Genomic DNA, 24,551 nt, shown 5'->3' with positions numbered 1-24,551 from the left:
GGTGAGGCCAGACTGTCTCATTGTTGGGTGAGGACCAGACTCTCTCATTGTTGGTGAGGCCAGACTGTCTCATTGTTGGTGAGACTAGACTGTCTCATTGTTGGTGAGACTAGACTGTCTTATTGTTGGTGAGACCAGACTGTCTTATTTTTAGTGAGACCAGACTGTCTCATTGTTGGTGAGACCAGACTGTCACATTTTTGGTGAGACTGTACTGTCACATTGTTGGTGAGACAAGACTGTATCATTGTTGGTGAGACCAGACTGTCTCGTTGTTGGTGAGACCAGACTGTCTCATTGTTGGTGAGACCAGACTGTCTCATTGTTGGTGAGACCAGACTGTCTCATTGTTGGTGAGACCAGACTGTCTCATTGTTGCTGAGACCAGACTGTCTCACTGTTGGTGAGACCAGACTCTCTCATTGTTGGTGAGGCCAGACTGTCTCATTGTGGGTGAGACCAGACTGTCTCATTGATGGTGAGACCAGACTGTCTCATTGTTGGTGAGACAAGACTGTCTCATTGTTGGTGAGACCAGACTGTCTCATTGTTGGTGAGACCAGACTCTCTCATTGTAGGTGAGACCAGACTGTATCATTGTTGGTGAGACCAGACTGTCTCGTTGTTGGTGAGACCAGACTGTCTCATTGTTGGTGAGACCAGACTGTCTCATTGTTGGTGAGACCAGACTGTCTCATTGTTGGTGAGACCAGACTGTCTCATTGTTGGTGAGACCAGACTGTCTCACTGTTGGTGAGACCAGATTCTCTCATTGTTGGTGAGGCCAGACTGTCTCATTGTGGGTGAGACCAGACTGTCTCATTGTTGGTGAGACCAGACTGTCTCATTGTTTGTGAGACAAGACTGTCTCATTGTTGGTGAGACCAGACTGTCTCATTGTTGGTGAGACAAGACTCTCTCATTGTTGGTGAGACCAGACTCTCTCATTGTTGGTGAGGCCAGACTGTCTCATTGTTGGTGAGACCAGACTGGCTCATTGTTGGTGAGACTAGACTGTCTCACTGTTGGTGAGACCAAACTGTCTCATTGTTGGTGAGACCAGACTGTCTCATTGTTGGTGAGACCAGACTCTCTCATTGTTGGTGAGGCCAGACTGTCTCATTGATGGTGAGGACCAGCTGTCTCATTGTTTGGTGAGACCAGACTGTCTCATTGTTGGTGAGACCAGACTTTCTCATTGTTGGTGAGACCAGACTGTCTCATTGTTGGTGAGACCAGACTGTCTCATTGTTGGTGAGACCAGACTCTCTCATTGTTGGGTGAGGCCAGACTGTCTCATTGTTGGTGAGACTAGACGGTCTCATTGTTGGTGAGACAAGACTGTCTTATTGTTGGTGAGACCAGACTGTCTTATTTTTAGTGAGACCAGACTGTCTCATTGTTGGTGAGACCAGACTGTCACATTTTTGGTGAGACTGTACTGTCACATTGTTGGTGAGACCAGACTGTCTCATTGTTGGTGAGACCAGACTGTCTCACTGTTGGTGAGACCAAACTCTCTCATTGTTGGTGAGACCAGACTCTCTCATTGTTGGTGAGGCCAGACTGTCTCACTGTTGGTGAGACCAGACTGTCTCATTGTTGGTGAGACCAGACTCTCTTATTGTTGGTGAGACCAGACTGTCTCACTGTTGGTGAGACCAAACTCTCTCATTGTTGGTGAGACCAGACTCTCTCATTGTTGGTGAGGCCAGACTGTCTCATTGTTGGTGAGACCAGACTGGCTCATTGTTGGTGAGACTAGACTGTCTCACTGTTGGTGAGACCAGACTGTCTCATTGTTGGTGAGACCAGACTCTCTTATTGTTGGTGAGACCAGACTGTCTCACTGTTGGTGAGACCAAACTCTCTCATTGTTGGTGAGACCAGACTCTCTCATTGTTGGTGAGGCCAGACTGTCTCATTGTTGGTGAGACCAGACTCTCTTATTGTTGGTGAGACCAGACTGTCTCACTGTTGGTGAGACCAAACTGTCTCATTGTTGGTGAGACCAGACTGTCTCATTGTTGGTGAGACCAGACTGTCTCATTGTTGGTGAGACCAGACTGTCTCATTGTTGGTGAGACCAGACTCTCTCATTGTTGGTGAGGCCAGACTGTCACATTTTTGGTGAGACTGTACTGTCACATTGTTGGTGAGACCAGACTGTATCATTGTTGGTGAGACCAGACCGTCTCATTGTTGGTGAGACCAGACTGTCTCATTGTTGGTGAGACCAGACTGTCTCATTGTTGGTGAGACAAGACTCTCTCATTGTTGGTGAGACCAGACTCTCTCATTGTTGGTGAGACCAGACTGTCTCATTGTTGGTGAGACCAGACTCTCTCATTGATGGTGAGGCCAGACTGTCTCATTGTTGGTGAGACCAGACTGGCTCATTGTTGGTGAGACTAGATGGTCTTATTGTTGGTGAGACCAGACTGTCTTATTGTTGGTGAGACCAGACTGTCTCATTGTTGGTGAGACCAGACTGGCTCATTGTTGGTGAGACTAGACTGTCTTATTGTTGGTGAGACCAGACTGTCTTATTTTTGGTGAGACCAGACTGTCTCATTGTTGGTGAGACCAGACTGTCTCATTGTTGGTGAGACCAGACTCTCTTATTGTTGGTGAGACCAGACTGTCTCACTGTTGGTGAGACCAGACTGTCTCATTGTTGGTGAGACAAGACTCTCTCATTGTTGGTGAGACCAGACTCTCTCATTGTTGGTGAGACCAGACTGTCTCATTGTTGGTGAGACCAGACTCTCTCATTGATGGTGAGGCCAGACTGTCTCATTGTTGGTGAGACCAGACTGGCTCATTGTTGGTGAGACTAGATGGTCTTATTGTTGGTGAGACCAGACTGTCTTATTGTTGGTGAGACCAGACTGTCTCATTGTTGGTGAGACCAGACTGGCTCATTGTTGGTGAGACTAGACTGTCTTATTGTTGGTGAGACCAGACTGTCTTATTTTTGGTGAGACCAGACTGTCTCATTGTTGGTGAGACCAGACTGTCTCATTGTTGGTGAGACCAGACTCTCTTATTGTTGGTGAGACCAGACTGTCTCACTGTTGGTGAGACCAAACTGTCTCATTGTTGGTGAGACCAGACTGTCTCATTGTTGGTGAGACCAGACTCTCTCATTGATGGTGAGGCCAGACTGTCTCATTGTTGGTGAGACCAGACTGGCTCATTGTTGGTGAGACTAGATGGTCTTATTGTTGGTGAGACCAGACTGTCTTATTGTTGGTGAGACCAGACTGTCTCATTGTTGGTGAGACCAGACTGGCTCATTGTTGGTGAGACTAGACTGTCTTATTGTTGGTGAGACCAGACTGTCTTATTTTTGGTGAGACCAGACTGTCTCATTGTTGGTGAGACCAGACTGTCTCATTGTTGGTGAGACCAGACTCTCTTATTGTTGGTGAGACCAGACTGTCTCACTGTTGGTGAGACCAAACTGTCTCATTGTTGGTGAGACCAGACTGTCTCATTGTTGGTGAGACCAGACTGTCTCATTGTTGGTGAGACCAGACTCTCTCATTGTTGGTGAGGCCAGACTGTCACATTTTTGGTGAGACTGTACTGTCACATTGTTGGTGAGACCAGACTGTATCATTGTTGGTGAGACCAGACTGTCTCATTGTTGGTGAGACCAGACTGTCTCATTGTTGGTGAGACCAGACTGTCTCATTGTTGGTGAGACCAGACTGTCTCATTGTTGGTGAGACCAGACTGTCTCACTGTTGGTGAGACCAAACTCTCTCATTGTTGGTGAGACCAGACTCTCTCATTGTTGGTGAGGCCAGACTGTCTCATTGTTGGTGAGACCAGACTGGCTCATTGTTGGTGAGACTAGACTGTCTCACTGTTGGTGAGACCAAACTGTCTCATTGTTGGTGAGACCAGACTGTCTCATTGTTGGTGAGACCAGACTCTCTCATTGTTGGTGAGGCCAGACTGTCTCATTGTTGGTGAGACCAGACTGTCTCATTGTTGGTGAGACCAGACTGTCTTATTGTTGGTGAGACCAAACTGTCTCATTGTTGGTGAGACCAGACTCTCTCATTGTTGGTGAGACCAGACTGTCTCATTGTTGGTGAGACCAGACTCTCTCATTGATGGTGAGGCCAGACTGTCTCATTGTTGGTGAGACCAGACTGGCTCATTGTTGGTGAGACTAGACTGTCTCATTGTTGGTGAGACCAGACTGTCTCATTGTTGGTGAGACCAGACTGGCTCATTGTTGGTGAGACTAGATGGTCTTATTGTTGGTGAGACCAGACTGTCTTATTGTTGATGAGACCAGACTGTCTCATTGTTGGTGAGACCAGACTGTCTCACTGTTGGTGAGACCAAACTGTCTCATTGTTGGTGAGACCAGACTGTCTCATTGTTGGTGAGACCAGACTGGCTCATTGTTGGTGAGACTAGACTGGCTCATTGTTGGTGAGACTAGACTGTCTTATTGTTGGTGAGACCAAACTGTCTCATTGTTGGTGAGACCAGACTGTCTCATTGTTGGTGAGACCAGACTCTCTCATTGTTGGTAAGACCAAACTGTCTCATTGTTGGTGAGACCAGACTGTCTCATTGTTGGTGAGACAAGACTGTCTCATTGTTGGTGAGACAAGACTCTCTCATTGTTGGTGAGACCAGACTCTCTCATTGTTGGTGAGACCAGACTCTCTCATTGTTGGTGAGACCAGACTGTCTCATTGTTGGTGAGACCAGACTCTCTCATTGATGGTGAGGCCAGACTGTCTCATTGTTGGTGAGACCAGACTGGCTCATTGTTGGTGAGACTAGACTGTCTCATTGTTGGTGAGACCAGACTGGCTCATTGTTGGTGAGACTAGACTGTTTCATTGTTGGTGAGACCAGACTGTCTCATTGTTGGTGAGACCAGACTGGCTCATTGTTGGTGAGACTAGATGGTCTTATTGTTGGTGAGACCAGACTGTCTCATTGTTGGTGATACCAGACTGTCTCATTGTTGGTGAGACCAGACTTTCTCACTGTTGGTGAGACCAGACTGTCTCATTGTTGGTGAGACCAGACTTTCTCACTGTTGGTGAGACCAAACTGTCTCATTGTTGGTGAGACCAGACTTTCTCATTGTTGGTGAGACCAGACTGGCTCATTGTTGGTGAGACTAGACTGTCTCATTGTTGGTGAGACCAGACTGTCTCATTGTTGGTGAGACCAGACTGGCTCATTGTTGGTGAGACTAGATGGTCTTATTGTTGGTGAGACCAGACTGTCTTATTGTTGATGAGACCAGACTGTCTCATTGTTGGTGAGACCAGACTGTCTCATTGTTGGTGAGACCAGACTGTCTCACTGTTGGTGAGACCAAACTGTCTCATTGTTGGTGAGACCAGACTGTCTCATTGTTGGTGAGACCAGACTGGCTCATTGTTGGTGAGACTAGACTGGCTGATTGTTGGTGAGAATAGACTGTCTTATTGTTGGTGAGACCAAACTGTCTCATTGTTGGTGAGACCAGACTGTCTCATTGTTGGTGAGACCAGACTCTCTCATTGTTGGTAAGACCAAACTGTCTCATTGTTGGTGAGACCAGACTGTCTCATTGTTGGTGAGACAAGACTGTCTCATTGTTGGTGAGACCAGACTGTCTCATTGTTGGTGAGACCAGACTCTCTCATTGTTGGTGAGACCAGACTCTCTCATTGTTGGTGAGACCAGACTGTCTCATTGTTGGTGAGACCAGACTGTCTCATTGTTGGTGAGACCAGACTGTCTCATTGTTGGTAAGACCAAACTGTCTCATTGTTGGTGAGACCAGACTCTCTCATTGTTGGTGAGACCAGACTGTCTCATTGTTGGTGAGACCAGACTCTCTCATTGTTGGTGAGACCAGACTGTCTCATTGTTGGTGAGACCAGACTCTCTCATTGATGGTGAGGCCAGACTGTCTCATTGTTGGTGAGACCAGACTGGCTCATTGTTGGTGAGACTAGACTGTCTCATTGTTGGTGAGACCAGACTGTCTCATTGTTGGTGAGACCAGACTGGCTCATTGTTGGTGAGACTAGATGGTCTTATTGTTGGTAAGACCAAACTGTCTCATTGTTGGTGAGACCAGACTCTCTCATTGTTGGTGAGACCAGACTGTCTCATTGTTGGTGAGACCAGACTGTCTCATTGTTGGTGAGACCAGACTGTCTCACTGTTGGTGAGACCAAACGGTCTCATTGTTGGTGAGACCAGACTGTCTCATTGTTGGTGAGACCAGACTGGCTCATTGTTGGTGAGACTAGACTGGCTCATTGTTGGTGAGACTAGACTGTCTTATTGTTGGTGAGACCAAACTGTCTCATTGTTGGTGAGACCAGACTGTCTCATTGTTGGTGAGACCAGACTCTCTCATTGTTGGTAAGACCAAACTGTCTCATTGTTGGTGAGACCAGACTGTCTCATTGTTGGTGAGACAAGACTGTCTCATTGTTGGTGAGACAAGACTCTCTCAATGTTGGTGAGACCAGACTCTCTCATTGTTGGTGAGACCAGACTCTCTCATTGTTGGTGAGACCAGACTGTCTCATTGTTGGTGAGACCAGACTCTCTCATTGATGGTGAGGCCAGACTGTCTCATTGTTGGTGAGACCAGACTGGCTCATTGTTGGTGAGACTAGACTGTCTCATTGTTGGTGAGACCAGACTGGCTCATTGTTGGTGAGACTAGACTGTTTCATTGTTGGTGAGACCAGACTGTCTCATTGTTGGTGAGACCAGACTGGCTCATTGTTGGTGAGACTAGATGGTCTTATTGTTGGTGAGACCAGACTGTCTCATTGTTGGTGATACCAGACTGTCTCATTTTTGGTGAGACCAGACTGTCTCCTTGTTGGTGAGACCAGACTGTCTCATTGTTGGTGAGACCAGACTTTCTCACTGTTGGTGAGACCAAACTGTCTCATTGTTGGTGAGACCAGACTTTCTCATTGTTGGTGAGACCAGACTGTCTCATTGTTGGTGAGACCAGACTGGCTCATTGTTGGTGAGACTAGACTGTCTTATTGTTGGTGAGACCAGACTGTCTTATTGTTGGTGAGACCAGACTCTCTCATTGTTGGTGAGGCCAGACTGTCACATTTTTGGTGAGACCAGACTGTCTCATTGTTGGTGAGACCAGACTGTCTCATTGTTGGTGAGACCAGACTGTCTCATTGTTGGTGAGACCAGACTGTCTCATTGTTGGTGAGACCAGACTGTCTCATTGTTGGTGAGACCAGACTGTCTCATTGTTGGTGAGACCAGACTGTCTCATTGTTGGTGAGACCAGACTGTCTCACTGTTGGTGAGACCAAACTCTCTCATTGTTGGTGAGACCAGACTTTCTCATTGTTGGTGAGTCCAGACAGTCTCATTGTTGGTAAGACCAAACTGTCTCATTGTTGGTGAGACCAGACTCTCTCATTGATGGTGAGGCCAGACTGTCTCATTGTTGGTGAGACCAGACTGGCTCATTGTTGGTGAGACTAGACTGTCTCATTGTTGGTGAGACCAGACTGGCTCATTGTTGGTGAGACTAGACTGTTTCATTGTTGGTGAGACCAGACTGTCTCATTGTTGGTGAGACCAGACTGGCTCATTGTTGGTGAGACTAGATGGTCTTATTGTTGGTGAGACCAGACTGTCTCCTTGTTGGTGAGACCAGACTGTCTCATTGTTGGTGAGACCAGACTTTCTCACTGTTGGTGAGACCAAACTGTCTCATTGTTGGTGAGACCAGACTTTCTCATTGTTGGTGAGACCAGACTGTCTCATTGTTGGTGAGACCAGACTGGCTCATTGTTGGTGAGACTAGACTGTCTTATTGTTGGTGAGACCAGACTGTCTTATTGTTGGTGAGACCAGACTCTCTCATTGTTGGTGAGGCCAGACTGTCACATTTTTGGTGAGACCAGACTGTCTCATTGTTGGTGAGACCAGACTGTCTCATTGTTGGTGAGACCAGACTGTCTCATTGTTGGTGAGACCAGACTGTCTCATTGTTGGTGAGACCAGACTGTCTCATTGTTGGTGAGACCAGACTGTCTCATTGTTGGTGAGACCAGACTGTCTCATTGTTGGTGAGACCAGACTGTCTCACTGTTGGTGAGACCAAACTCTCTCATTGTTGGTGAGACCAGACTTTCTCATTGTTGGTGAGTCCAGACAGTCTCATTGTTGGTAAGACCAAACTGTCTCATTGTTGGTGAGACCAGACTGTCTCATTGTTGGTGAGACAAGACTCTTTTATTGTTGGTGAGACCAGACTGTCTCATTGTTGGTGAGACCAGACTCTCTCATTGTTGGTGAGGCCAGACTGTCTCATTGTTGGTGAGACTAGACTGTCTTATTGTTGGTGAGACCAGACTGTCTTATTGTTGATGAGACCAAACTGTCTCATTGTTGGTGAGACCAGACTGTCTCATTGTTGGTGAGACCAGACTGGCTCATTGTTGGTGAGACTAGACTGGCTCATTGTTGGTGAGACTAGACTGTCTTATTGTTGGTGAGACCAAACTGTCTCATTGTTGGTGAGACCAGAATGTCTCATTGTTGGTGAGACCAGACTCTCTCATTGTTGGTAAGACCAAACTGTCTCATTGTTGGTGAGACCAGACTGTCTCATTGTTGGTGAGACCAGACTGGCTCATTGTTGGTGAGACTAGACTGGCTCATTGTTGGTGAGACTAGACTGTCTTATTGTTGGTGAGACCAAACTGTCTCATTGTTGGTGAGACCAGACTGTCTCATTGTTGGTGAGACCAGACTCTCTCATTGTTGGTGAGACCAGACTGTCTCATTGTTGGTGAGACCAGACTCTCTCATTGATGGTGAGGCCAGACTGTCTCATTGTTGGTGAGACCAGACTGGCTCATTGTTGGTGAGACTAGACTGTCTCATTGTTGGTGAGACCAGACTGGCTCATTGTTGGTGAGACCAGACTGGCTCATTGTTGGTGAGACTAGATGGTCTTATTGTTGGTGAGACCAGACTGTCTCATTGTTGGTGATACCAGACTGTCTCATTTTTGGTGAGACCAGACTGTCTCCTTGTTGGTGAGACCAGACTGTCTCATTGTTGGTGAGACCAGACTTTCTCACTGTTGGTGAGACCAAACTGTCTCATTGTTGGTGAGACCAGACTTTCTCATTGTTGGTGAGACCAGACTGTCTCATTGTTGGTGAGACCAGACTGGCTCATTGTTGGTGAGACTAGACTGTCTTATTGTTGGTGAGACCAGACTGTCTCATTGTTGGTGAGACCAGACTGTCTCATTGTTGGTGAGACCAGACTGTCTCATTGTTGGTGAGACCAGACTGTCTCATTGTTGGTGAGACCAGACTGTCTCATTGTTGGTGAGACCAGACTGTCTCACTGTTGGTGAGACCAAACTCTCTCATTGTTGGTGAGACCAGACTGTCTCATTGTTGGTGAGACCAGACTTTCTCATTGTTGGTGAGACCAGACAGTCTCATTGTTGGTAAGACCAAACTGTCTCATTGTTGGTGAGACCAGACTGTCTCATTGTTGGTGAGACAAGACTCTTTTATTGTTGGTGAGACCAGACTGTCTCATTGTTGGTGAGACCAGACTCTCTCATTGTTGGTGAGACTAGACTGTCTTATTGTTGGTGAGACCAGACTGTCTTATTTTTGGTGAGATCAGACTCTCTCATTGATGGTGAGGCCAGACTGTCTCATTGTTGGTGAGACCAGACTGGCTCATTGTTGGTGAGACTAGACTGTCTCATTGTTGGTGAGACCAGACTGGCTCATTGTTGGTGAGACTAGACTGTCTCATTGTTGGTGAGACCAGACTGTCTCATTGTTGGTGAGACCAGACTGGCTCATTGTTGGTGAGACTAGATGGTCTTATTGTTGGTGAGACCAGACTGTCTCATTGTTGGTGATACCAGACTGTCTCATTTTTGGTGAGACCAGACTGTCTCCTTGTTGGTGAGACCAGACTGTCTCATTGTTGGTGAGACCAGACTTTCTCACTGTTGGTGAGACCAAACTGTCTCATTGTTGGTGAGACCAGACTTTCTCATTGTTGGTGAGACCAGACTGTCTCATTGTTGGTGAGACCAGACTGGCTCATTGTTGGTGAGACTAGACTGTCTTATTGTTGGTGAGACCAGACTGTCTCATTGTTGGTGAGACCAGACTCTCTCATTGTTGGTGAGGCCAGACTGTCACATTTTTGGTGAGACCAGACTGTCTCATTGTTGGTGAGACCAGACTGTCTCATTGTTGGTGAGACCAGACTGTCTCATTGTTGGTGAGACCAGACTGTCTCATTGTTGGTGAGACCAGACTGTCTCATTGTTGGTGAGACCAGACTGTCTCATTGTTGGTGAGACCAGACTGTCTCATTGTTGGTGAGACCAGACTGTCTCACTGTTGGTGAGACCAAACTCTCTCATTGTTGGTGAGACCAGACTGTCTCATTGTTGGTGAGACCAGACTTTCTCATTGTTGGTGAGACCAGACAGTCTCATTGTTGGTAAGACCAAACTGTCTCATTGTTGGTGAGACCAGACTGTCTCATTGTTGGTGAGACAAGACTCTTTTATTGTTGGTGAGACCAGACTGTCTCATTGTTGGTGAGACCAGACTCTCTCATTGTTGGTGAGGCCAGACTGTCTCATTGTTGGTGAGACAAGACTGTCTTATTGTTGGTGAGACCAGACTGTCTTATTTTTGGTGAGACCAGACTGTCTCATTGTTGGTGAGACCAGACTGTCACATTTTTGGTGAGACTGTACTGTCACATTGTTGGTGAGACCAGGCTGTCTCATTGTTGGTGAGACCAGACTGTCTCACTGTTGGTGAGACCAAACTGTCTCATTGTTGGTGAGACCAGACTTTCTCATTGTTGGTGAGACCAGACTGTCTCATTGTTGGTAAGACCAGACTGTCTCATTGTTGGTGAGACCAGACTCTCTCATTGTTGGTGAGGCCAGACTGTCTCATTGTTGGTGAGACCAGACTGTCTCATTGTTGGTGAGACCAGACTGTCTCATTGTTGGTAAGACCAGACTGTCTCATTGTTGGTGAGACCAGACTGTCTCATTGTTGGTGAGGCCAGACTGTCACATTTTTGGTGAGACTGTACTGTCACATTGTTGGTGAGAACAGACTGTATCATTGTTGGTGAGACCAGACCGTCTCATTGTTGGTGAGACCAGACTGTCTCATTGTTGGTGAGACCAGACTCTCTCACTGTTGGTGAGACCAAACTGTCTCATTGTTGGTGAGACCAGACTGTCTCATTGTTGGTGAGACCAGACTCTCTCATTGTTGGTGAGACCAGACTGTCTCATTGTTGGTGAGACCAGACTGTCTCATTGTTGGTGAGACCAGACTGTCTCACTGTTGGTGAGACCAAACTGTCTCATTGTTGGTAAGACCAAACTGTCTCATTGTTGGTGAGACCAGACTGTCTCATTGTTGGTGAGACAAGACTCTTTTATTGTTGGTGAGACCAGACTGTCTCATTGTTGGTGAGACCAGACTCTCTCATTGTTGGTGAGGCCAGACTGTCTCATTGTTGGTGAGACTAGACTGTCTTATTGTTGGTGAGACCAGACTGTCTTATTGTTGATGAGACCAGACTGTCTCATTGTTGGTGAGACCAGACTGTCTCATTGTTGGTGAGACCAGACTGTCTCACTGTTGGTGAGACCAAACTGTCTCATTGTTGGTGAGACCAGACTGTCTCATTGTTGGTGAGACCAGACTGGCTCATTGTTGGTGAGACTAGACTGGCTCATTGTTGGTGAGACTAGACTGTCTTATTGTTGGTGAGACCAAACTGTCTCATTGTTGGTGAGACCAGACTGTCTCATTGTTGGTGAGACCAGACTCTCTCATTGTTGGTAAGACCAAACTGTCTCATTGTTGGTGAGACCAGACTGTCTCATTGTTGGTGAGACAAGACTGTCTCATTGTTGGTGAGACAAGACTCTCTCATTGTTGGTGAGACCAGACTGTCTCATTGTTGGTGAGACCAGACTCTCTCATTGTTGGTGAGACCAGACTGTCTCATTGTTGGTGAGACCAGACTCTCTCATTGATGGTGGGGCCAGACTGTCTCATTGTTGGTGAGACCAGACTGGCTCATTGTTGGTGAGACTAGACTGTCTCATTGTTGGTGAGACCAGACTGGCTCATTGTTGGTGAGACTAGACTGTCTCATTGTTGGTGAGACCAGACTGTCTCATTGTTGGTGAGACCAGACTGGCTCATTGTTGGTGAGACTAGATGGTCTTATTGTTGGTGAGACCAGACTGTCTCATTGTAGGTGAGACCAGACTTTCTCACTGTTGGTGAGACCAAACTGTCTCATTGTTGGTGAGACCAGACTTTCTCATTGTTAGTGAGACCAGACTGTCTCATTGTTGGTGAGACCAGACTGGCTCATTGTTGGTGAGACTAGACTGTCTTATTGTTGGTGAGACCAGACTGTCTCATTGTTGGTGAGACCAGACTCTCTCATTGTTGGTGAGGCCAGACTGTCACATTTTTGGTGAGACCAGACTGTCTCATTGTTGGTGAGACCAGACTGTCTCATTGTTGGTGAGACCAGACTGTCTCATTGTTGGTGAGACCAGACTGTCTCATTGTTGGTGAGACAAGACTCTCTCATTGTTGGTGAGACCAGACTGTCTCATTGTTGGTGAGACCAGACTGTCTCATTGTTGGTGAGACCAGACTGTCTCACTGTTGGTGAGACCAAACTCTCTCATTGTTGGTGAGACCAGACTGTCTCATTGTTGGTGAGACCAGACTTTCTCATTGTTGGTGAGACCAGACAGTCTCATTGTTGGTAAGACCAAACTGTCTCATTGTTGGTGAGACCAGACTGTCTCATTGTTGGTGAGACAAGACTCTTTTATTGTTGGTGAGACCAGACTGTCTCATTGTTGGTGAGACCAGACTCTCTCATTGTTGGTGAGGCCAGACTGTCTCATTGTTGGTGAGACTAGACTGTCTTATTGTTGGTGAGACCAGACTGTCTTATTTTTGGTGAGACCAGACTGTCTCATTGTTGGTGAGACCAGACTGTCACATTTTTGGTGAGACTGTACTGTCACATTGTTGGTGAGACCAGACTGTCTCATTGTTGGTGAGACCAGACTGTCTCACTTTTGGTGAGACCAAACTGTCTCATTGTTGGTGAGACCAGACTGTCTCATTGTTGGTGAGACCAGACTGTCTCACTGTTGGTGAGACCAAACTGTCTCATTGTTGGTGAGACCAAACTGTCTCATTGTTGGTAAGACCAGACTGTCTCATTGTTGGTGAGACCAGACTCTCTCATTGTTGGTGAGGCCAGACTGTCTCATTGTTGGTGAGACCAGACTGTCTCATTGTTGGTGAGACCAGACTGTCTCATTGTTGGTGAGACCAGACTGTCTCATTGTTGGTGAGGCCAGACTGTCACATTTTTGGTGAGACTGTACTGTCACATTGTTGGTGAGACCAGACTGTCTCATTGTTGGTGAGGCCAGACTGTCACATTTTTGGTGAGACTGTACTGTCTCATTGTTGGTGAGACCAGACTGTCTCATTGTTGGTGAGACCAGACTCTCTTATTGTTGGTGAGACCAGACTATCTCACTGTTGGTGAGACCAAACTGTCTCATTGTTGGTGAGACCAGACTGTCTCATTGTTGGTGAGACCAGACTCTCTCATTGTTGGTGAGACCAGACTGTCTCATTGTTGGTGAGACCAGACTGTCTCATTGTTGGTGAGACCAGACTGTCTCACTGTTGGTGAGACCAAACTGTCTCATTGTTGGTAAGACCAGACTGTCTCATTGTTGGTGAGACCAGACTGTCTCATTGTTGGTGAGACCAGACTGTCTCACTGTTGGTGAGACCAGATTCTCTCATTGTTGGTGAGACCAGACTCTCTCATTGTTGGTGAGACCAGACTGTCTCATTGTTGGTGAGACCAGACTCTCTCATTGTTGGTGAGGCCAGACTGTCTCATTGTTGGTGAGACCAGACTCTCTCACTGTTGGTGAGACCAAACTGTCTCATTGTTGGTGAGACCAGACTGTCTCATTGTTGGTGAGACAAGACTGTCTCATTGTTGGTGAGACAAGAGTGTCTCATTGTTGGTGAGACCAGACTGTCTCATTGTTGGTGAGACCAGACTGTCTCATTGTTGGTGAGACCAGACTGGCTCATTGTTGGTGAGACTAGATGGTCTTATTGTTGGTGAGACCAGACTGTCTCATTGTTGGTGAGACCAGACTTTCTCACTGTTGGTGAGACCAAACTGTCTCATTGTTGGTGAGACCAGACTTTCTCATTGTTAGTGAGACCAGACTGTCTCATTGTTGGTGAGACCAGACTGGCTCATTGTTGGTGAGACTAGACTGTCTTATTGTTGGTGAGACCAGACTGTCTCATTGTTGGTGAGACCAGACTCTCTCATTGTTGGTGAGGCCAGACTGTCACATTTTTGGTGAGACCAGACTGTCTCATTGTTGGTGAGACCAGACTGTCTCATTGTTGGTGAGACCAGACTGTCTCATTGTTGGTGAGACCAGACTGTCTCATTGTTGGTGAGACCAGACTGTCTCACTGTTGGTGAGACCAAACTCTCTCATTGTTGGTGAGACCAGACTGTCTCATTGTTGGTGAGACCAGACTTTCTCATTGTTGGTGAGACCAGACAGTCTCATTGTTGGTAAGACCAAACTGTCTCATTGTTGGTGAGACCAGACTGTCTCATTGTTGGTGAGACAAGACTCTTTTATTGTTGGTGAGACCAGACTGTCTCATTGTTGGTGAGACCAGACTCTCTCATTGTTGGTGAGGCCAGACTGTCTCATTGTTGGTGAGACTAGACTGTCTTATTGTTGGTGAGACCAGACTGTCTTATTTTTGGTGAGACCAGACTGTCTCATTGTTGGTGAGACCAGACTGTCACATTTTTGGTGAGACTGTACTGTCACATTGTTGGTGAGACCAGACTGTCTCATTGTTGGTGAGACCAGACTGTCTCACTGTTGGTGAGACCAAACTGTCTCATTGTTGGTGAGACCAGACTGTCTCATTGTTGGTGAGACCAGACTGTCTCACTGTTGGTGAGACCAAACTGTCTCATTGTTGGTGAGACCAAACTGTCTCATTGTTGGTAAGACCAGACTGTCTCATTGTTGGTGAGACCAGACTCTCTCATTGTTGGTGAGGCCAGACTGTCTTATTGTTGGTGAGACCAGACTGTCTCATTGTTGGTGAGACCAGACTGTCTCATTGTTGGTGAGACCAGACTGTCTCATTGTTGGTGAGGCCAGACTGTCACATTTTTGGTGAGACTGTACTGTCACATTGTTGGTGAGACCAGACTGTCTCATTGTTGGTGAGGCCAGACTGTCACATTTTTGGTGAGACTGTACTGTCTCATTGTTGGTGAGACCAGACTGTCTCATTGTTGGTGAGACCAGACTCTCTTATTGTTGGTGAGACCAGACTATCTCACTGTTGGTGAGACCAAACTGTCTCATTGTTGGTGAGACCAGACTGTCTCATTGTTGGTGAGACCAGACTCTCTCATTGTTGGTGAGACCAGACTGTCTCATTGTTGGTGAGACCAGACTGTCTCATTGTTGGTGAGACCAGACTGTCTCACTGTTGGTGAGACCAAACTGTCTCATTGTTGGTAAGACCAGACTGTCTCATTGTTGGTGAGACCAGACTGTCTCATTGTTGGTGAGACCAGACTGTCTCACTGTTGGTGAGACCAGATTCTCTCATTGTTGGTGAGACCAGACTCTCTCATTGTTGGTGAGACCAGACTGTCTCATTGTTGGTGAGACCAGACTCTCTCATTGTTGGTGAGGCCAGACTGTCTCATTGTTGGTGAGACCAGACTCTCTCACTGTTGGTGAGACCAAACTGTCTCATTGTTGGTGAGACCAGACTGTCTCATTGTTGGTGAGACAAGACTGTCTCATTGTTGGTGAGACAAGAGTGTCTCATTGTTGGTGAGACCAGACTGTCTCATTGTTGGTGAGACAAGACTGTCTCATTGTTGGTGAGACAAGAGTGTCTCATTGTTGGTGAGACCAGACTCTCTCATTGTTGGTGAGACAAGACTCTCTCATTGTTGGTGAGACAAGACTGTCTCATTGTTGGTGAGACCAGACTCTCTCATTGTTGGTAAGACCAGACTGTCTCATTGTTGGTGAGACCAGACTGTCTCATTGTTGATGAGACCAGACTGGCTCATTGTTGGTGAGACTAGACTGTCTCATTGTTGGTGAGACCAGACTGTCTCATTGTTGGTGAGACCAGACTGGCTCATTGTTGGTGAGACTAGATGGTCTTATTGTTGGTGAGACCAGACTGTCTTATTGTTGGTGAGACCAGACTGTCTCATTGTTGGTGAGACCAGACTGTCTCATTTTTGGAGAGACTAGACTGTCTCACTGTTGGTGAGACCAGACTGTCATATTGTTGGTGAGACCAGACTGTATCATTGTTGGTGAGACCAAACTGTCTCATTGTTGGTGAGACCAGACTGTCTCACTGTTGGTGAGACCAAACTGTCTCACTGTTGGTGAGACCAGACTGTCTCATTGTTGGTGAGACCAGACTGTCTCATTGTTGTGTGGTAGTGGACCCCCATACCCATCCTGTGGGTGGTAGTGGACCCCCATACCCATCCTGTGGGTGGTAGTGAATCCCATACCCATCCTGTGGGTGGTAGTGTACCCCATACCCATCCTGTGGGTGGTAGAGGATCCCATATCCATCCTGTGGGTGGCAGTGGATTCAATAACCATTCTGTGGGTGGTAGTGTACCACTTCCCATCCTGTGGGCGGTAGGTGACCCATACCCATCCTGTGGGGGGTAGTGAACCCCATACTTATCCTGTGGGCGGTAATGGACCCCATACCCATCCTGTGGGCGGTAGTGGACCCATACCCATCCTGTGTGGGGTAGTGAGCCCCATACCCATCCTGTGGGTGGTAGTGGACTCCATACCCATTCTGTGGGTGGTAGTGGACCCCATTCCCATCCTGTGGGCGGTAGTGGACCCTTACCCATCCTGTGGGGGGTAGTGAACCCCATACCCATCCTGTGGCGGTAGTGGACCCCATATCCATCCTGTGGGTGGTAGTGGACCCCATACCCATCCTGTGGGCGGAAGTGGACCTCATGCCCATCATGTGGGCGGTAGTGGACCCATACCCATCCTGTGGGGGTAGTGAACCCCATACCCATCCTGTGGGCGGTGGTGGACCCCATGCCCCACCTATCGACAGTAATGGACCCCATACCCCATACATAGTGAGATAAGATAAGTACAGTACTCTACTGAGTTTACACTGTCACATTTATATCTGCATTTTACTGTACAAGTTTCTATAGCCGAGGCATCGTCTAGGAGTCTGCTAACCTTACTGGGTGACCCTCTGGATATTAGGCTTTTCTATGTAATAGTGTGATGATAGTGAAGTTTATACTAGTTATTCTATGTACTCACCTAGATGTGCTTGTAGTGGGGTCGAGTTAGGCTCCTGGTCCCTCCTTCCAAACGTTCTTAGATTAATGATTAATGCATTAATGCTTAGAACTCATTTCTCACGCTTTTATCATTTATACGTTTAAAATTTTGAATCGAATTAGCTTCACCGACTTCTGCGTCCAAACTATTCCGTTTATTGACAGTTCGAACACTGAACAAATTCTTCCTGATGTTTCTATGACTCATTTGTGTCTCCATTTTCCATCTATGGCGCCTTGTTCTGTTGTTCATAGTTTAGAACAACGATGGTTTGTCTACTTTGCCAATTTCCCTTCGAATGTTATATGAGATAAAATCTTATATGTTGTTATCATGTCCCCCTAGCTTTCTTATCCTTCAGTGTAGTAAGGTCCAGTTCTATCAGTCTTTCCTTATAGCTTAATTTCCTCAACTCTGGAACGAGTCTCGTTGGTTATGTATGCAACGTTTCTAGTTTGTTCTTGTCTTTTGTTCAGGTAAAGGTTCCATGCTGGGGACGCATATTGAAGGTTGATCTCACAAATGTCGCAGATCTGTTGCGTCTCTGTACACAAAATGGCCGCTGGAACCCAAACGCACTCACACACACACATACTCTACTGTCTCACGGGAAATTTATGGTTGGTAAATTAAGATTAACGAACTTTATCTTACAGAGAGCCGCCCTGACGCCGCTGAGAGCCCGACGTGGGTGCCTGCTTCACCTCCTCCAGCGACCCCACACAACTTGTGATCCTCCATCTCCAGTGGCCATGTTCCTCACTCCTATGCTCCGTCCATTTCCAAAGTCACACCACCACACCTTAGCAATATCGATAAATATACTGAATTAGACAATATATGCATAAAAGGAATTCAGACCCATTAACAAATATAAAACAAATCAAATCAGTAAGAATAGCAACCAAAATAATTAGACAACCCAACCAGAAAACGCAATTTTCGGACTTGACAAAGCTGCCCAGCTCTCGTCCGGGAGCCTCCGTATATATAACTCGTTATTTCCATGTTAATAGAACATAAATCTTTAATTTACTTGGGCCATATTTTTCCCAACTGAAGACTGGCAAGAGCACATATTCATTACCCAGCCATTAACGACCAATTATTGCTAGTGCTTCGGTAATGAATGAATCGGTGGAAATTAATGTAGCCAAAACATCAGGAAAAAATAACCATCCTGACAACAATATTTTTTTAGTTTCAGACAAAACTCTAATGTGAGTGTGCTTGATGGATGGAGGGTTTTATTGGCACAAAGGGGTGGGGTGTAGGGGGGGGGGGGAGGAGAAGTATTTTTGTTCAGCAATACGCCAACGAGAATTAAAAGATTAGTTGTGTTTTATGCTGATTGTTGGAGGCTGTCAGCCCTGGACTAGGCAGTAATGCTGGTGTGTGTGGTCGTACCCAACAGTACAACGGTCTCTCTGTGCTAGTGGTTATCGAACCTCAGCTCGCGACTTCCACCTTTTAGCTATTAAAGGACTGGTATACTTGTGCCCCAACTACTTAAGTACTATTGAATCTAGGAGAAAATCAGTATGAGCCATGACGGGGCGCCACATGGTAGAAGCAATGCAATCTGATGTAGGAGTTCACCACCGACGCTTCTCTGTGAATGCACAATGAATGTATCATTGAGAAATTCAGTAGGAGCCATGAGGAGGATTGAACCTCTGCTCTGGGTACGATGAAGCACACACCTTTAAGTAGTTACGATGTGGTGGAGGCTGACTCCGTACACAGCTTCAAATGTAGATATGATAGAGCCCATTAGGCTCAGGAATCTGTACACCAGTTGATAGACAGTTGAGAGGCAGGACCAAAGAGCCTGAGTTCAACCCCTGTAAGCTCAACTAGGTTAGTACCTTAGGCCACTGTACCCAGATTGTATGGGGAGACAATGGGTGAAAACCCTGACTTGGCTTCAATTAAAGCCTCATGACACTTAGAGTGCGGAGGTTGCATTGCTTTGTTCCATGTCAAGGGGTAGTGGTATAAAGCGTGTGCTTGGCAGTACCCAGATCATAGGATCGAATCCTACTCATGGTTCTTACTTACTTTCTCATTGATACATCTCATTAATGTGATTTTTGTTCTTTTTATCCAGCTTATAATTCAGGTAAAAAAATCGTGCACTACTTCCCTCTTGGGTCCCTCCAACTCTGCCCAACCTTGGCACTGAGACAGTCTTCCCAGCCTTCGTGCGGCTCCAGTAGGTACAATGTTCAAGTGTTTTCCCTCAGGTTCTGGTTCTTCCATGCCAGTTTGGGTCACTTTTCCTCGTAGATTCGATGACCAATTTGTTGTTCTCAGTCTCAGTCAGTCGTTCAGATAATTACCGGTAGTTTCCCTTTTGGTTTATGTTTTTCAGCACTGTTGGCCAGAGGGGAAGATCATACCTCATGATCATAACTTGAACTTTGTTATACGCTTCAAGAAGTGGGAGTTGTAACTGGCACTCTGTGAGAATATACATCTGACTATGAGGCTTTACTGTTGCTGATGAGCTTAAGTTACTTAGCCCCACGTTTGGTGCCAGATGTGAAATTATACTTCCGGGTGGCTTACTACAGACACACAGCCTCCAGGTAGGGAAGCCAGATGTAAAATTAACAAATCTGGAAGGTGAGAGTATAATATACATCTTAGCCCCTTGCCTTGGGCGTCGGATGTGAGATATACACTCTCATACACACTTAGATGACCTTGAGCGTAAAATGTGTAATAACCAATTCTACCACACAACCTATCACTGCGCTGGCACCAGAAGGTGAAATACTACTAGTTAAATACACATAGGAGACGTGAGCAAAAGCCAGAGATCAAGTACCTCAGATGGAGGTGAAAGCCAGGGGTGGTCTTCACTTCCACAATAAATACCAGACCTTCCTCACTTGCGTCGTTCACTCTGCAACATGCTTGCAAGCAAGTCTAGCAGGTAGTGAATGGGTTCTCACACCGAATTTATATTATTCAGTGATTGGAGTTAGGGACTAGAAACCGAGCCAACTCAAGGTTATTGTTTATGTAACAAGATGAATAAGGCCGACAGTAGTGCAGAATGAGGAATGACATTAAAGGCCTGCATAACAAAATAAATTAATTTATTCAACACACTTTTGAATAATACACAGCCGCCCACGCTTACGTTAACTCAGGAGTGTCACTTCAATAGCTGTCAAAACACCCTTGACAGTTGGTCTCTAGATCCGCCGCTCTGACAGGTGTCAAGAGACACAGTCTCAGACCCACTGGACGGGTTATGAACAATAGGGAATTAACCTGAACACTAACATTAACACTCATGGCAAATATCAAAACACTTCACAAACACAATACATTAACACATGTTAATTTGACCAGACCACACACTAGAAGGTGAAGGGACGACGACGTTTCGATCCGTTCTGGACCATTCTCAAGTCGATCAACTTGAGAATGGTCCAGGACGGATCGAAACATCGTCGTCCCTTCACCTTCTTGTGTGTAGTCTGGCCAACTTACTTAAGCCACATTATTGTGACTCATCGCCTGATACACATGTTAATGAAACACAACATTGTCACTAAGACAATCGCCACAATAACAACAATACATGTAATTACTTTACTTAAATAAAGTCACAGAGACATTAAATTACAATGAATCAAATGAATTACTCAATTAATTTACGTTAATTAATTAACACCAATCTCAATAATCACTCACACAGACAGTCATCAATCAAAGACAATTACGCTAATCGCTGTCACTAAACAATTAACAATTCTTAACAATAACTCTTTACTTTAATTAGACTGTCAACCAGACAGCTGACAATCAAATACAATTATAACTTTACGAATTACGTTAATGACTTTTCAATATTTAATCTAATAATTAATTATCGCTTATCACACAGGCAAGCCGCTAACAAGGTGTTACTTAACACCATAAACACACACACATGAGAATAATATTACTTGTCGCAGAGACAACTGCTAATCCCACCACTTACGTGCGGGTCACTAAGACGACCGTCATAACCACACCACTTACGTGCGGGTCACTAAGACGACTGTTATAACCACACCACTTACGTGCGGGTCACTAAGACGACTGTCATAACCACACCACTTACGTGCGGGTCACTAAGACGACTGTTATAACCACACCACTTACGTGCGGGTCACTAAGACGACCGTCATAACCACACCACTTACGTGCGGGTCACTAAGACGACCGTCATAACCACACCACTTACGTGCGGGTCACTAAGACGACCGTCATAATCACACCACTTACGTGCGGGTCACTAAGACGACCGTCATAACCACACCACTTACGTGCGGGTCACTAAGACGACCCTCATAACCACACCACTTACGTGCGGGTCACTAAGACGACCGTCATAACCACACCACTTACGTGCGGGTCACTAAGACGACCGTCATAACCACACCACTTACGTGCGGGTCACTAAGACGACTGTCATAACCACACCACTTACGTGCGGGTCACTAAGACGACCGTCATAACCACACCACTTACGTGCGGGTCACTAAGACGACCCTCATAACCACACCACTTACGTACGGGTCACTAAGACGACCGTCATAACCACACCACTTACGTGCGGGTCACTAAGACGACCGTCATAACCTATTTCTCTTTCAACAAGTCCTGTAAACAGATGTTAACAACCTATGTCTCATTTGTGTTTATATAGTAATTACACACACACATGTCACCTGTCACTCCACTAGTGACAGGTCGAGGAAGGTTAAGAGCTGACAACTAACAGATTAACACCTTCACAATCTCTTTAGACCCCACCACAGAGACGCTCGTTGCGAGATAAACTCTGATAATCCGAGATTGGGCGATTACTAATCATCAAAATTATGTGCACAATACTTTATAAATAACCCGGGAATGAGTACTTCACTCACACCTGACACGCTCATTCCCAGCTGTCGTAGATGGTTCAGACGGCAGGTAGACTGTGGAGGTCAGCCAGGTGACTCAACCTCCAGCGCTCAGATGATGCACAAGCACCTAGTTGTGCTTGCGAGGTGGAGCTCTAGCTCTTTGGTCCCGCCTCTCAACTGTCAATCAACTGGTGTACAGGTTCCTGAGCCTATTGGACTCTATCATATCAACACTTGAAACTGTGTATGGAGTCAGCCTCCATCACATCACTGCCTCATGCATTCCATTTGTCAATTCCACTAGTCTGACACTAAAATAAAATTCTAATGTCTCTTTGGCTCATTTGGGCACTCAATTTCCACCTGTGTTCCCTAGTGCATGTGCCCCCTTGTATTAAAGTCTGTATTTATCTACCCAACTAATTCCTTTGAGAATCTTGTGTGTGGTAATCATGTCCCCACAAACTCTTCTATCTTCCAGCGAAATGAGGTTTAATTCCCATAGTCTCTCCTCGTAGCTCATGCCCCTCTGTTCGGGTAGTAGTCTGGTGGCAAACCTTTGAACCTTTTCCAGTTTAGTCTTATGCTTGACTGGATATAGACTCCATGCTGGAGCAGCATACTCCAGGATTGGTCTGACATATGTGGTCTACAAAGTTCTGAATGATTCCTTACACAAGTTTCAAAAGGCCGTTCTTATGTTGGCCAACCTGGCATATGCCGCTGATATTATGCTTTTGATATGGGCTGCAGGGGACAGGTCTGGCGTGATATCAACCCCCAAGTCCTTCTCTTTCATTATTGATAAATTTCATCTTCCATATGATACCCTGTATCTGGCCTCCTTTTTCCTACACCAATCTTATTTATATTACATTTGCTTCGGTTAAACTCAAACAACCATTTGTTGGACCATTCTTTCAGTTTGTCCAGGTCTTCTTGAAGTCTCATGCTCTCCTCTCTGTCTGAATCCTTCTCAGAATTTTGGCATCGTCAGCAAACATTGAGAGGAATGAGTCTATACCCTCTGGGAGATCATTTACGTATACCAGAAATAGGATAGGACCGAGTACAGAACCCTGTGGGACTCCACTGGTGACTTCCCGCCAATCTGAGGTCTGACCTCTCACTGTAATGTTCTGCTTCCTATTGATTGATTGATTGATAAAGATTAAGCCACCAAAAAGGTGGCACGGGCATGAATAGCCTGTAAGGCTTCATATTGCTTAGGTACCCCCATTTTCCACTGGAGCACCTTACCATTTTCTCCTACTTTTTTCTCCAGCTTATGCACCAGCCTCTTATGTGGTACTGTGTCAAAGGCTTTCCAACAGTCCAAGAAAATGCAGTCGGCCCATCCTTCTCTTTCTTGCTTAATCTTTGTCACCTGATCGTAGAATTCTTTTAAGTCAGTGAGGCAAGATTTACTTTCCCTGAACCCATGTTGATGAGTTGTCACGAAGTCCCTTCTCTCCAGATGAGTTATAGTACTAGTTTTTTTCTCACGATCTTCTCTATCACCTATTATGGTATAGAAGTTAAGGACACTTGTGTACCATAATAATGATCACTTGAATTTAACTCTTCATGTAACAATACAATGATTACACATTTTGGTTTTTCTGATTACAATCATCAAAAAATAATGACTTTACATATACACCTCCTAGAATGTGATTTTTGTTGAGATTGTTATTTATGATAAGATTCCTTAGGTTATCTGAGAATGAAGCTATATTGGTATTGAGAAATCTAGTTCAGTGTCTCTTGATGAAGTTAACTCCAGCAGTTAGGAATTGCAACAATGCAAGCTGATCGATCACTGAGATACGACCATAAGAGCTCATGCATAACGTGCAACAATCTCTCACAGTCTCTATACTGAGGTACCATTAACACCCCTACACTCCTCCACAACACTATGGCGCTCTACTCATTCACTGAATCCTGTTTTCTGTTGGTGGCGCGCGGTGAGTGAGTCCAGGAACACACACACACTACTGCCGGAGGAGGTTGGTTTATTTAACACATCCATCCGCCTCTAGCGAAACCTCCCCTCGTTCGCTCTGTGCCAAAAGCTT

At 46.0% G+C, this 24,551-nt stretch overlaps 1 protein-coding gene across 1 annotated transcript in view; it reads right to left on the bottom strand.

The window, feature by feature from the left end:
• Window positions 1–24,551, bottom strand: part of LOC138354815 (serine-aspartate repeat-containing protein I-like) — a 52,951-nt gene that overhangs the window by 23,239 nt on the left and 5,161 nt on the right. The window contains exon 2 of the mRNA XM_069309314.1: window positions 23,731–23,991. Coding sequence (XP_069165415.1) covers window positions 23,731–23,991 — 261 coding nt within the window. The remainder of the gene's footprint in view (window positions 1–23,730; window positions 23,992–24,551) is intronic.

This window comes from Procambarus clarkii, chromosome 64, assembly GCF_040958095.1.
Source record: "Procambarus clarkii isolate CNS0578487 chromosome 64, FALCON_Pclarkii_2.0, whole genome shotgun sequence".
In the NCBI taxonomy this organism is placed as follows: domain Eukaryota; kingdom Metazoa; phylum Arthropoda; class Malacostraca; order Decapoda; family Cambaridae; genus Procambarus; species Procambarus clarkii.
This window is presented reverse-complemented; position numbering and strand designations above follow the sequence as displayed.